Here is a 14022-nt window from a genome sequence, read left to right on the forward strand (position 1 = left end):
GTTTACCTGGTGAGTAATTGATCTTACATTTTTCTTTGACAGGCTTATGCAAGCAAAGATCTGGAGGAACAATTGCGGTCTGTGTCCAGTGTAGATGAACTCATGACTGTCCTCTACCCAGAATATTGGAAAATGTACAAGTGTCAGTTAAGGAAAGGAGGCTGGCAACATAATAAAGAACAGTCCAACCCCAACTCAAGGACGGAAGAGACGATAAAATTTGCTGCGGCACATTATAACGCAGAGATCTTGAAAAGTGAGTATGGGAAAGAAAATGTGTAATAAGCCTCCTATATCAAGCCGGTGAAAGTCACCAGACTGTTTCTTCAATTTCAGCATTTGTACCACCGAACATACTTTTAGGGCCAAAAGTAAAGAAAATAAAAAATAAAACATTACTTCAAAATACATTTTATGATTTCACTTTGTTAAGCTGATTTCAGGAAATACAAAGATAAGTCCAGCAAAACAAAAAAAAATTAATTTTTTAAACGAAAAGAAAACCCAATGGAAAAATTTAAAAAAAAGGAAAAAATTTAAAAAACGGAAGAAGTTAAACAATTAAAAAATCCGGAATCTTACAAAACAACTATACATAAATTTACTTTCTGATTTAGACTTAGAAGTGCTCCATTTCTCTCAACATACCCAAATCACCTTTTCAAGTAGCATTTGTTACCTTGCAGCTTCATAGATGACTAGATCAGAGCTTGTCTTTTGTAAAGCTGATGTCTAGTCTTCACAAAAAATTATGATGTTGCATAAAATGTCATAGTATAAATTGATGAGATAATTTTAAAAAGTAACTCCCTTCAGTTGGTAGCTATAAAGGTTTGATACTGCAAAGTAGTATTTGAGAACAAAAGCAAACAAAAAATGGCCTAATGGTTGAATAACCAATAGTTTTTATCTTTCTTCTCCAAAAATTTTATTTTTAGGGGAAATATAGGAAAAATTAACTAGAACGCTTAGGAAATTCATCATTTGTAATGCAGTATTTAAAGAGTCAACAATGTTATAGGTAAGCCACTAATTGGAAACAGAATTCCAAGAGAGAGCTGAAAGGGATAGGGAAATTTGACTTCCTGAAGAAAGTTGGTTCAGGATAGAAGTCCCAGTTGGCAGAATAGTCTTGTCTTTCACTTAACTACTGCCATGACATTACCCAAAGTTCCAAATAGCCTGCCTAAAAATGATTTTTGACTTGTGTCTGAAACCATAGCCATCTTCTCATATACATCCCAGTTTAAAAAGAGAAATAAAATCATGTTTACATGTGCTTTGAGAATACAAAAATAGTACATACATAGCTAATGAGCATGACTCTATCTCTGCACATCTTGTAAACATCCATATATTAAATTCCCATTTTCTTGAGTACGGAAAACCAAACATAAGTGCTGTGGGGTATTGGTGTAATTTTAAGAAAGCATGATCCTAATTTCACTTGTTACATGGCTGTCGAAATGAAGTTTTTTGGAAAACATCCTTAGCTGCTCTGTTAAATATTATATCATATTCCCATTCACAGGGCAATTTAGGATTCTGTCCGCTGTTTCCTTAGTTATGTGTTTTGCTTAAACCTTAAAATCTGAAATCAAATGTGAGTGACTTGCAGCTGCTGTGGGCTTCTTTTCCCCTTGGTGGTTTCTGTATAACTTACGGACTTCCTATGACTCGACAGGTATTGATAATGAGTGGAGAAAGACTCAATGCATGCCACGGGAGGTGTGTATAGATGTGGGGAAGGAGTTTGGAGCAGCAACAAACACCTTCTTTAAACCTCCATGTGTGTCCGTCTACAGATGTGGGGGCTGCTGCAACAGCGAGGGGCTACAGTGCATGAACACCAGCACAAGCTACCTCAGCAAGACGGTAGGTATTTCAGATTCCAGCTACACCCGAGGGCCCTCCCCATCAGAACCTTTAGCTGGGAATGATGTGTTCAAAATTCTGGGTGCCTCAAAGTAACTTAAGTCAGAGTTTCTTATATTTTCTTGGGGGAATGCAGTGTTTCAATATTTTTGTTTCTTTGGTGACACAGTATCACAAAGAAAATAACTGATGCTTTGTGAACTCTGTGCATACAGTGGAAAATCAAAGCCTAGGGAAGAAAATAATAAATATACATACATATGTGTACATGTATACATGTGTGTGTTTTGATCTTTAGGAATCTGCATTTTCATTTAGCAATAAAATACTTTTTAATGGTTAAGTTTTCCAATGATAGAGATATTTCAAAAATTACATATTCAAAATATATTATATAATTACATATACGGCTTCTGTGAAACAGCTGCGTAGTATTGAAATAAGCCATCACTTTGAACAAAATTAGACACTAAATTTTGAATAACCTGTAAAGTTCATCACATTAGATCTTAAGCTTCTAATAAATAACCAAACAACTTCTCTGAAAGTCTGGTTTGGATCAGAGATTTTCAGAGCAGACCTGCTTTGTGGGTCTGACATGGAAGAAGAGGCCAGCTTAGGACTTGCTTATGTGCTGTTGATAACCATGGGAGTGTTGTTTGAAATTGTGTGTGCCCCTGACCTCTGCCCAGAAATGTTTAGAGAAGTCCAGTGCTATGGGCTGGGCTGATGCAAACTTCACCCTGAAAGAAAAAGACTGTGGTTGCCCTAAAGGTTTTTCCAAGCAATTTTGAGTGTTGGACTAGCATAGGTAATCTGGCTACATTCAGAACTGTCCTTTGACTTTGAGAATGAAAAACGAAATCATTTGAAAAATGTCATGTTAGCTTTGATTAGTACAGTGTGATATGACAGCAAATTAACATTTTAATTTTATACAAACTTTAGCTGGTCTACATGGTTCCCACTAATAAAATGTACTCTTATTTTAATGTAATATGAATGGAAATGAAAGGTTACTGCCTTAATTCCCTGAACTACATTTTCCCATCTAGTTGAAAACTTCTAAAATTTGTACTGTAATGATCATTTGGCCTCTGAATTTGGAGACATTGTCCTATTATACAATCCAAATTAATTGCCTTTTTTAAAAACTTGTATTTCTTTATCTTGTTTACACACTTGATGAAGGAACAAGCCGTTTCAGATACTAAGATTTGTAAGAGGAAACAAAATAAGTTATAAAGCTGAATTTTCTGTTCAGCTTGCTTCTGCCTCAACTCTAAAGAGTGAAAAAAAATTAAAAGGGGATGCTTTGGGGCCTTATGTTATTCCTATTAGTATCATATTTAGTTAAGCCCAGCCATAAGTAGTTTATCTTCTGATTGTTTCCTAAAAGTACAGCAAAATAATGAAGGGTTCATTATAAACATGTTAGCAAGGGAAGCAGGCATATATTCAGGCATTTGGAAACTTTATCAGTACCATGTATGGTTGTGGGAATGTGATAACATTTCAGTGCATGACAAAATTCTAGTATTTTAATGGACTGACATGTCATTGTTGTGCTAGGGCATGCCAAAACTTATCCTTAGTTCATTTTTCCCCCGTGAATCTGTACTGAACAACTAAGAAGTTATAATTTTATATAGTATTCTGAATAAAATAATACTAATTTAGGAGATTTTGCTGGGTATTTTGTATTTATCTTATTGTAACCCTGAAGTAAAACAGAATTCTTTAAAAGCCTCTCATGAGTGTTAGAACTGAAAACTTTTTAAAAACAAATAGAAATATTTATGCCAGTCAGATATTTTCCAAAAGGTAACATTCATTTAAAAAAGATACTAGTATTAAAAAATATTGCTTTTATATTCAAGCCAAACCCCTCGAAAAGAATTTTTGCCTGCTGAGTCCCTTGAAAAAATATCTTTTTTTTTTTAAGTTAGAGAAAATAAATGTGGGTGATTTAGAAATTAAAATATACTGTTTTTGGAATCTTTAACAGTGTCTACTTTAAAATAATCCAATTAAGGAATATAATGTGTTCTAGATTATATTGTTTATTATTATGGTGTTTGATTTAAATCAAATATCAATTTGGTTGCTCTTCAAAAGGTTGAAATATACCAATTGCATTTTTCAAAGTCTAAAGGTCTATGTTTCTTTTAAAAATGGAATGAGATGCAAGAGACTGAAAGAGAATTTTGAAGAATTGTTTCATTAAATAGGACAAACTGTATCTAGTAAGAGTTCACTATCATTTCAAAAAGGCCTTATTGAATTTAGTTGTTAGATTAAATTTTATTTTCAAAGTGCTCATATTGTAAATATGTAGAGTTGAATAATAAGTATTGTAGTGTTGGGCTTTTCTTGTTTGTTCATTTCTTGAAATTCCCTTTTTTTTCCCCTTGGTGAATATCAGTTGCTAATTGATAGTATTTTTTAAAGCCACTTTTCATTCCTAATTTCTTCTGCAAATTCTTCTATTATGTCTTATCATGCGAATATAGAGAAAATGTTTTTAAGTGAGCCTATTTTTAAGACATTTTCTTGTTGGGATCTTTCAAAAAGTAAAATATTCCAAAATATATCTCCTTTAGGTACTGATGCCCCAATGTTTTGTATAATAGTTCCTCAAAGAAGCTCTTTTTCTCTACAATACCAAACTCATGCTTCAAAATAATAGATTTGGGGGGTGCAAGTGTTTTTCTGTTATATGGATGAACTGCATAGTGGAGAAGTCTAGGTTTTTAATGCACCTGTCACCTCAGTAGTGTACGTTGTACCTAATAGGTACTTTTTCATCCTGTGCCCGCCTCCCTCCCTCTCCCTTCTGCGTCTCCAGTGTCCATTAAGTCACTCTGTGTGACTATGCACGCCCACCAACTTGCAGCGTTTGGTTTCTCTCTCGTTCCTCCCCAGCTATCTTGAATCTCCATATCCACCACTACCAAGTAGTCGAGGCACCTTTGATGCTTTTCCCAACTAATGAAATAACATCCTCTCTGCTCTCCCAGCTTCCCTCTTCCTTAATCTATTCTCTAAACTGCCTCCAAGCATGATATTTTAAAAAACACATATCTGATGTTGTCAGTCTCCAGCATAACGGCCTTTCAATGATTTCCCATTGCTTTTAGAAAAACACTAAAATGTTTTTTAAAAAATTCTTTTTGTCGACACATTACAGTTGTGTATATATTGGGGACACGTGATATTTTGGTAACTATACACAATCTGTAATGATCAAATCAGGGTAACTGGGATATCCATTACCTCCAACGTTTACTTTTTCTTTATGTTGGGAATATTACAATTTTTCTCCTCCAGCTGTTTTGAAATATACAATAAACTGTTGTGAACGATAATTTCCCTACTGTGATATCAAATACTAGAACTTATTCCTTCTGTCTAACTGTAGAGTTATACCCCTTAACCAGCTTCTCTTCATCCCCTCTCCCCTTCCCTTCCGGCCTCTGATAACCATCATTCTTATCTCTACCTGCAAGAGATCTACCTTTTTAGCTCCCATATATGAGTGAGAACATACAATATTTGTAAGACCAAAATCTTTATCACAGCCTCTAAGATCTGCCCTATACCTACTTCTGAGCATCATCGAACATGAGAATGCCTTGACCTTGTGCCTCCAGTGTTTTTGGCTTCCTTCACTTCCTGTGAACCACTCTATTCTCTCCGCCCCGGGGCCTTTGCACGCACATGTAAGTTAACCTGGTCTTCTAGATTCCTGTTTCCTGAAGTGCCATTTCTTCAGACCTCAACTCGGGTGTCAAGTGGCTCAAGGAAGTCCTCAGGTGGGATTTTCTGACGTCCTTAGATTAGATCCAGTATTTCTTTTAAATGCTTTATACTGTCCCCACACTTCCTCCCCATAGTACTTACTACAGCTTATGAGCACGCAGTTTATAATCATATAGTCATTATTACTTGATTAATGTGCGTTTCCTCCATAAAGGCAAAAACAGGTCTGTTCCATTCACTAATTTTCCTAGGACCTATCACAGAATTATCGTACAAATCCCTTTTAGAACCACATAAAAACTGTGGACCCTCTCACCAGAACAAATGGAAATATAGACACATCCACAGCATTTTCCCTGAGTTTCAGGAAGTTGGTACCCTGACCCTCTAGCCTTTATCTGTTGAGCCTAGTTTTAAAACTGCTGCCTTGAAGATTAATAATAATAAAATAGTTGATTAATTCACCTGTGTAATTTTTAAATAATGGATCCTTTTGCCAGACAAAAGTTTATGCTATAAATTTAGCTTGATATTTTAAAAACATCTGTTTCTTTTACAAATAAGGGAGAAAATTTTTCTTTATTCTCCCATTCATTAGTTAATATGAGCAAAAGCCAACATTCTATTCTTCTTACTATTGGTTTACCAAATAAATGTGTACTTTAAGTATGGACTGAATAGAGAATGGGAATACCTTAGGTAAAATCTGAGCTTGGAAAACAGAAAGTCAGTACATTGCTAGGAAGCAAAATACATAAATTTAGTCTTCAGTTAACCATTAGTGTTATTTCCTGCATTGGTCTAAATAGATGTCATAGTTAGCTAATTGGTATCAAAGTGGAAGTATTTATTCAAGGCTAGGTCTGTATGCACAGCAGCATACAAACCATCTGTCAAGAGGGAGGCTTTAGAGGGCTTTAGGCTTTACAAATTGTAAGGCTTCAGGGCTAAGAAGAGCATTTAGTGCTAAATTTAAGTTGCGTGTAGGTGAAATAAGTTGGCCTTCTATCCTCAGTACTTAGACATAAAATATGATACTTTTTTAATAAGAAAATTAAGTCTGTTTTAGATCATATGGAGTCATTTCTCACTGTATTTCATCTGTTTCACCTCCAGGCTTTGCAGAATTTAGGATTACCCTCATAATAGAATGATGTTGATATTAGTTTCATCAGCTTCATCCCAATCATCTGCTTATATGAAAACTCGGCATTTACAGACCTAAAGTCCGTCTGGTCTTTTGTCATTGTTTTATGTGTATTTTCACTTTTGTTTGGATCCTTTTTGATAGGCTTGGTACTTCCAGTAATCACAATACTTACTAATTCTGATCTGTAAAGCAGTAAGGTTTTAAAATTTATATATCATTAGTTTTTATCTTGTCATTTCAATTTTTTTAAAGATTTGCAGATTTAGGGAATTCAAAAATTGTAGTTAATTGAAAATGTGGAGTTTGACTCCTGAAAATTCTGTCCTAAGACGCTCTCTCTTCTGACTCTGCACATCCTCCTTATGGTTCCTCATCTACTTCTCTGTTCCCCATGCGGCGACTCCTAAATCTCCATCTCCTGGTTTCCATACTACCCACTTACTCAACCTAGTGACCTGGCTGTCCCTCAGACAGGTCAAGGTCAGTCTGTCTCATACTGAGGTTATTACCTGTCCCCCATCCCCACCCAAATAAACAAGCAAGTAGATGAATCCTGTTCTCTCTGCAGTAGTCTCTGTCTTAGGAAATGACACTGACATTCAACAACTTGGTCATGCCAAGTTATTCTTCCTTTCACTAAAAGCCCAACCAATAATTGCTGTTAAATCTATTACCCAAAAGTCTCTAGAACTCATCAAGTTTCTTCATTCTGCTGATCCCAATCTGATCTGGGCCACATTTTTCCTTCACTAGACCATTACACCCAGACCAGCCTAATAACAGGTCTCCTACCTCCATTCTTACTTTCTTCCAATCTGTTTGCTACATTTTAGCAGTGATTTTTTTTTTTTATAAATGCTAAATAGGATACTGGTAAAAACTCTTTAATAGCATTGCCTTGTTGGGACTGAGCCAGCATTCAACTAGTATATTGATAAGCTACTCTTTTCTAATTGGCTTTCTCAGGCCAGCATCTGTTTGGATTGATTGGTGCAAATGTTCCAGGTCGTTAAATGTTTTGAATGGCACCCTACTTGGAGACAAAATCCCCTAACATGATTTCCTGGGCCCTCCATGATCTGGGTGCTACATAAATCTCCAGCCTCAATTGTCACTGCTCTTCTCCGCAAAAACTACTTTCCACCAATACCCAAAGTCTTGCACTTCTTAGGTTACGTCAGTGTCTGTCACGTCCGGCATTACAGTGCGGTCATCTCCGTACACACAATCCCCAGATCTCCATTTATCAAGTTCATTTCTCCTCATCCTTCGGCCTAGACATAAATGTCACTTCCATGGCATCCTGTTGTTTGCTCTCATGACATCCTTTGCTGTCCATGTTTTAGCATCATTATCTTATCTGTCAGATTGTTTTATTCCGTAGGCTCTAACCTCCATGGACACAAAGACTGTGTTTGCTTATTACATGGGGCATAGCACAGCAGTTGGCACATGGTAAAGTACTGAAACTGAACTGGATAGAATGAATACTTGAATAACAGGAAACAAATTTAGGATCAAAGGTAGAGTTTGGAATACATTATAAGGAGTCTGAATGGTATTTAAGTGGAGATACCAGAAGAAGATAGGGCAAAGAATTCTAGAGAAGTGATTGGTCTTTAGATATAGATTTGAGAGGAAGCACCATATAGATAAATGTCATCTGAAGCCCTGGTATGTTGTTAATACTTAGAGAATCCGTGTATCAGAAGTGGAGAGCAAAAGCCAGTGCCAAAGGAAAGCCAGCATGCATCACTGACTGTCCCCTCCGTTTCTTCCTTTGATTTTGTAATATCATGCCCTTCTCCTACCCAAAGAATCCACTCATATTTCTGTTTACAGCAAAAGGGATAATTTAAATTTAAATCCAATTAAACAAGTGCATATTTTGCACCTAATATGTACTGCTTCATGTAATGCTTTGTTGTAGTAGGTATACAATGATGTACAGATCCTACCCTAATGGAGTTTACAACATTAACCATGTGATTAAAAATAGTTTAAGTGGGAAGCAGAAGCACAAAGGCTTATGGAAATGCCTATAAAGGAAGCTTGCAAACCAAGGGAGGGCAAGGCATAAAACTCTTGAAGGCAGCAGGACACTGTTCCTTCTGTTGTGTTTACTGTATTTTTACTAACATTGCAATTTGTGACAGCTTGTACTTAAGGAACACCTTTTCCTGAGTTTATTCAATTTATTATATTATCAATATAGTATAAGTGGGAGTGTGTGATGATTTCTTTCAAACATAAAAGGAAGTTTCTTATTGCTATATATTCTGGAGTTTTTGTTTTGTTAAAAGAGTTCCAGATAGTTTTTAGCAAAGTCATCAGTTGAATTCATATGAATTATATGGACAATGTACCTTAAGTAACAGTAAACTCAAATGTTTATAGATACTTCATAGAAATGTTTTTTATGGGGCTCAGTGAAGGGCGTGTTATCAGAATGTATGAGGAAGGCAGCCATCAGTTGAGAAGTAAAACCACATGCACTAAGCATTCCAAAGTGGACTAATCAATAACAATGGCTTCAAAGTCCTCCACAACTAATATCTAAGTGGCTTTGAAAAGTTGAGTAGATTGAATGTCTTTTTGACCTTCGTCATAAACATCTGCTTTAAGTATACTTTCTTATGAGAAGTTGTATATTTAGAGATAGAACCAAAAAGGAGAAAGTGAATTTTGTAGAAGGTAATTTATTTGGTGATGAAAGTCGAAGCAGAACAAAGTCATCTTCTGCTTTCGAGGCACACATTTGGATTAGAAAGTTGTTTAAATATTAGTATTTACTTCATATATTTTACTGAAGATAGGAGCGAATAAAGAAAAACTCCTCAATCCTTGGGACCTCCTTGCAAACCCTGGGATTAGAACTCAAGAAAGTACAGGTTCTTTGCTGTGTTCGTTAGTACTACACTAAAGAAGCCAGTTCAGTGTGGGAGCGAGGTCTCCATGAGCTAATTCTCATATACAGAAACAGTATTATTTAAAATTCTATATTGCCATCTTTAAAAGAAATAGCTATTTCTTTTTTATTATTTTATAAAGAAATAATATGAGCATATATATTAGCAAAGGCATTCTGGATTACATTTGATTTAAATTGAATGTTTCATAAAATTTTACAACAAAAAATATTTAAACCTAAGTAAAATACGCAGCTATATCATGAAACTTAGAGGTATGATTTTGGACTGCAGTCAGAGATATTTCTCCCATTAATTAAACAGAATGCTGCTGTAGCCTGGAAGATTAATTTATTACATTCATATGTATTCAGCAAGTGGAATGTAATTTGCATTGTATCTTTAGCAAATTAATATTTGGCAAGCACAGTAGTTGGAAATCAGGTTTTATCCTGATGTGGAAAAAGAACTCTACACCAATACAAGTTATCAGAAGTTTCTTTAAGAATAACATTTGCCTTAAGAACATAATTAATGCATCTGTGGAAAATACTTTTTTGCAACTCAGGCTACTGATGATATCACAAATTTTGTTCAGTATTTCTAAGACTCCTGAATTGGGATTTTCGTTTTAATTTGTAATGTACTGTGTTTACATTTTATGCATAACGATATGTTAAAACTAATTCAGTACCAGATGTGAATCTGTTAGGCTATCTGCTGTTTCCTATTCTTCCTAGACCCAATTTAAGTACCATAGGCCTTTGATAGCCGACCATGTGGTGGGAATACTAAGTTGAAAGGCTAACAGTGAGGTCTCAATTTTCACCTTTTCCCATTTTACGGATTATTTCTTTAAACGTATAGTTTTTCAATATGATCTTATAATTATTAATCATATTCTCCAATGCTGCATATTGTTTCCATGTTTAATTAATGGACTCAAGTTTAGAATATTTAAATTTAAATTGAATATGGTAGTGAGATAGCATGATCTGAAAAGAAACTGGTTATATTTTAGGTATAAAGATGTTTTAAAGGAAGGCATTTTTTGTGTCATATTTGTGTCCACACAAACATTTCTTTAGAATCTAGTACTAAATTGTAACACAGGACTTGTCGGTAAGGAAATTCTACACCTTTTTCTTGAATAGCCTGCAAGATAAGTAGAAATAGGTATTGTTGCTTTACAACTGTTGCTACGCCTATGTAAACAACCTATTGTTTCAAAATATGGCTTTATGTGACGTCCATTCTTGTTAGTGAGAATTGACTATTAAATATTCTTATTAAAGAATGCCAGTAGACAACACCTGGGAACCTCTCAGTTGGAAATATTTGCCATTTCCTCTTGTTTTTTACAGTTTTACAGAATACGTAGTTTTTTTTTTCCAATTTCCAGCCTTGTTTAAATGCCTTTTTTTAATAAGTCCTTTCGATCTTCTCAAAAAACAGCAACTGATAGTATATGCCCATGTAAAATTATATAACATCACTCTCTATAATGAATTTTATTATTACAACTTGGAACCTAAATTAGACACAAGTTAATATTATCTATTATTTATGAACAATTCACTTTTTTGCATAAAACTATTTTAGGAAAATTGTCATTTTCAAAATAGCAAATTACAATTGATTGTATTATCAATTAAATATATCATCAGTTATTATTTACTAAATAAATATATATACATGGAATTATTAGCTAATGTTGAGCAAATACATAAATTTTGCACTCTATGAACTTAAATCTAGAATAGAAAATACTATTGTGCACATATTAAAGCACAGGATAATCTGAAAATAGTATAATGATTAATACTTTATTAGAATATTAAATAACCTACTGATTGTTCCAAATACTGATATGTTTGGATAGATCTTAACTCATTTGATAGAAAATTATAGTTACTATGTCAATTCAGATCTTTATTTAATGGCAAGACAGATTTCACAACGGAGTTAAACTGTAGGTTCTTGCTCACGAACAGCATTTATGGTATACTATTTGGTATTTTAAAAATTCTAACATAATATCAAAAATATATATGAATATGTTTTTTTCTCCTTCACTATCATTGTGAGTTTTCTTAACTGTCAGTTGCACAGGGGCAAGAGTCATTATGGGTAACTGTTACCCTGAGATTCGAGGAAGGAGCTTGGCATCATGTAGGTACTCAAAAGTAGTTACCGAAAACTAAACAAGGAAAGATTTGAAACAGACATTTAAGATTTTGGAATTCCTTTAACAAAGATTCAACTCAGTCTTGGCCAGTGATGATGATGATAAAAAGGACAAGGAAGAGAAGAAGGAGAAAGAAGAGGAAGCATCATTACTATGAAATCACCATTATTATTCCTATATTATAGATAATGAAATGGAGGCTTAGGGAAGTCAGATAATTTTTCCAAGTCACAGAAGTGGTAAATTCCAGATCCAGGGCTCTAATTAATGTCTGGCTGTTTCTTAAGACTAAGGTCTTGGTTATTCTTCTATCTCTAGTAAAGTAGGGAAGTTACCAGTTATTTGATAAATACTATATGTATTTATTTTGGGAGGGGGACATGTGAGTTTATTATGCACTTCTAATTATTAATATATTTTTCAGTTCGAAAAAGTTTACATTTTCTAATCACATTTTCTAAGCTATCTCGGTAGGAAAAAAAGGCCTATGGACATTGTTAATAATATGGAGATTAAATATACCTGTACAAAATTCACAAATTGGTCTGTAAACAAGAAAATAGAACTTATTGTATTTATTAAAAAGGCGGTAGATACTTTATTTAATCGTTTTAAATGGGAAAAAATAAGTCAATATACACACATAAGACTAGTGCAGAAAGAAATTGAAAGCAGTATATGACAAGAGCTAGCACGGGTGCAATCATGTCTTAATACACATACGAATGGTGCACTCTCAGATGTTCCTAATTTTTCTGCAGTTTATAGATAAATAAAACTGAATTATCAAGAATCTTTCTACTTTTAATGTTGGTCAAAGCCATCGTTCTCTGGACCCTTAAAATTTTTCCATACTGATAGTGTCAAGTAGAAAATTAATGAAACTGCCTTAAAACTCAGGTCTAAATTTGGAGGTGGAGGATATATTTCACAAGACGAAAAGGTTTTTTTTACTTTAATTTTTCAGCCTATTTATTCCTTATCATCAAATTAACTGAATTCAGCCTGCCAATGGCTACTTAGACACAAATAAGAGAAGTGAGACATCAGTAATTAAAATTTTATTTTCCTTTGTATAACTAATTAAACTACAAGTAAATTTTTCTCCCAACTGTACTGTCATTTTAATGCTCATAGAAATCTTCAACTTACAGGAAAAACAATTCTCTGAACAGGGGTTTGGCTTTAGTGTCTCTTTACCTGTCTCTTTATCCGTTCAGTTGGTGTATTCGCCAGCACAAGTCTCTTCCAACCTTCGAAAGCACAATGCCAGGCTTAATTTTCCAGGAGGGTGCTTTCTTCATGTGCATGGGGCTGTTCTCCATCTCTCTAGAACATTCTCAAAGCCGCCATCCCTGATACATACCTGGTACCTATGAGCACATCTTGATTGTGGACAATGCCCACCCAGGAGTGGGTGATTTCTGTCTGTCGTCACTGACACTGCTCACTGTGGTCCATCTCCACTTTGGAAAACGGGCCAGGGTAGAATCGGGAATGGCAGCCATCTTTGGGAGCAGGAACCAAGGGAGAGTGGTGGGAAAACATCAGCTCTCCTGCACTAGCTGCTAGTTTTCTCAAATGGTGCCTTACCTTCACTGTTAGGCTCTGCCCTGCCTCGTGTCACTTGAGATGATGCCAAATCCTGTAATATATAAGCATTCTGTTAGCAAAAATGTTCCTGATAGCCCCAGCCACCTGAGCCCTGGAAGAAAACTCCAGTCCCATGGGGCACCTCTTCTTGTCCCTCCATTCCCACCGCTGCTTCTCTCCTATGGCCCTTGCCCTGCCACAGCCCTTGAGCCACTCCTGGTACCAGTTGTCTCCGCACAATTCTGACCATATTTCATTTCCCAACGGCAGCTGGCCTTGTGACCACACGCACCTTTTAGAAACTCTCCTCCTTTCTTGGCATCCCTTGGCTTAGCAGCACCCCTCTTGGTCCCTCCGGCATCATGTTACACTTCTTCCCAGACATATTTGTTAGTTCATTTGCCTCTTCTCAACCCTTAAATGTTCCTGTCCCCACGTGTCTGTAATGAAGACATTTTATCTTTTCATTCAGAATGTTCTCACCAAGTAATCACGTCAATGTCCGAGACTTCAATTACAACTGAAATGTTCATGACTTTTAAATG

General features: G+C 35.2%; 1 protein-coding gene across 1 annotated transcript in view; it reads left to right on the forward strand.

The window, feature by feature from the left end:
- Positions 1 to 14022, forward strand: part of VEGFC (vascular endothelial growth factor C) — a 142462-nt gene that overhangs the window by 92440 nt on the left and 36000 nt on the right. The window contains exons 2-3 of the mRNA XM_012651637.1: positions 43 to 256; positions 1685 to 1967. Of these exons, the coding sequence (XP_012507091.1) occupies positions 43 to 256; positions 1685 to 1967 (497 nt within the window). The remainder of the gene's footprint in view (positions 1 to 42; positions 257 to 1684; positions 1968 to 14022) is intronic.

This window comes from Propithecus coquereli, unplaced genomic scaffold (genome assembly GCF_000956105.1).
Source record: "Propithecus coquereli isolate 6110/MARCELLA unplaced genomic scaffold, Pcoq_1.0 Scaffold36, whole genome shotgun sequence".
NCBI classification, from domain to species: Eukaryota; Metazoa; Chordata; class Mammalia; order Primates; family Indriidae; genus Propithecus; species Propithecus coquereli.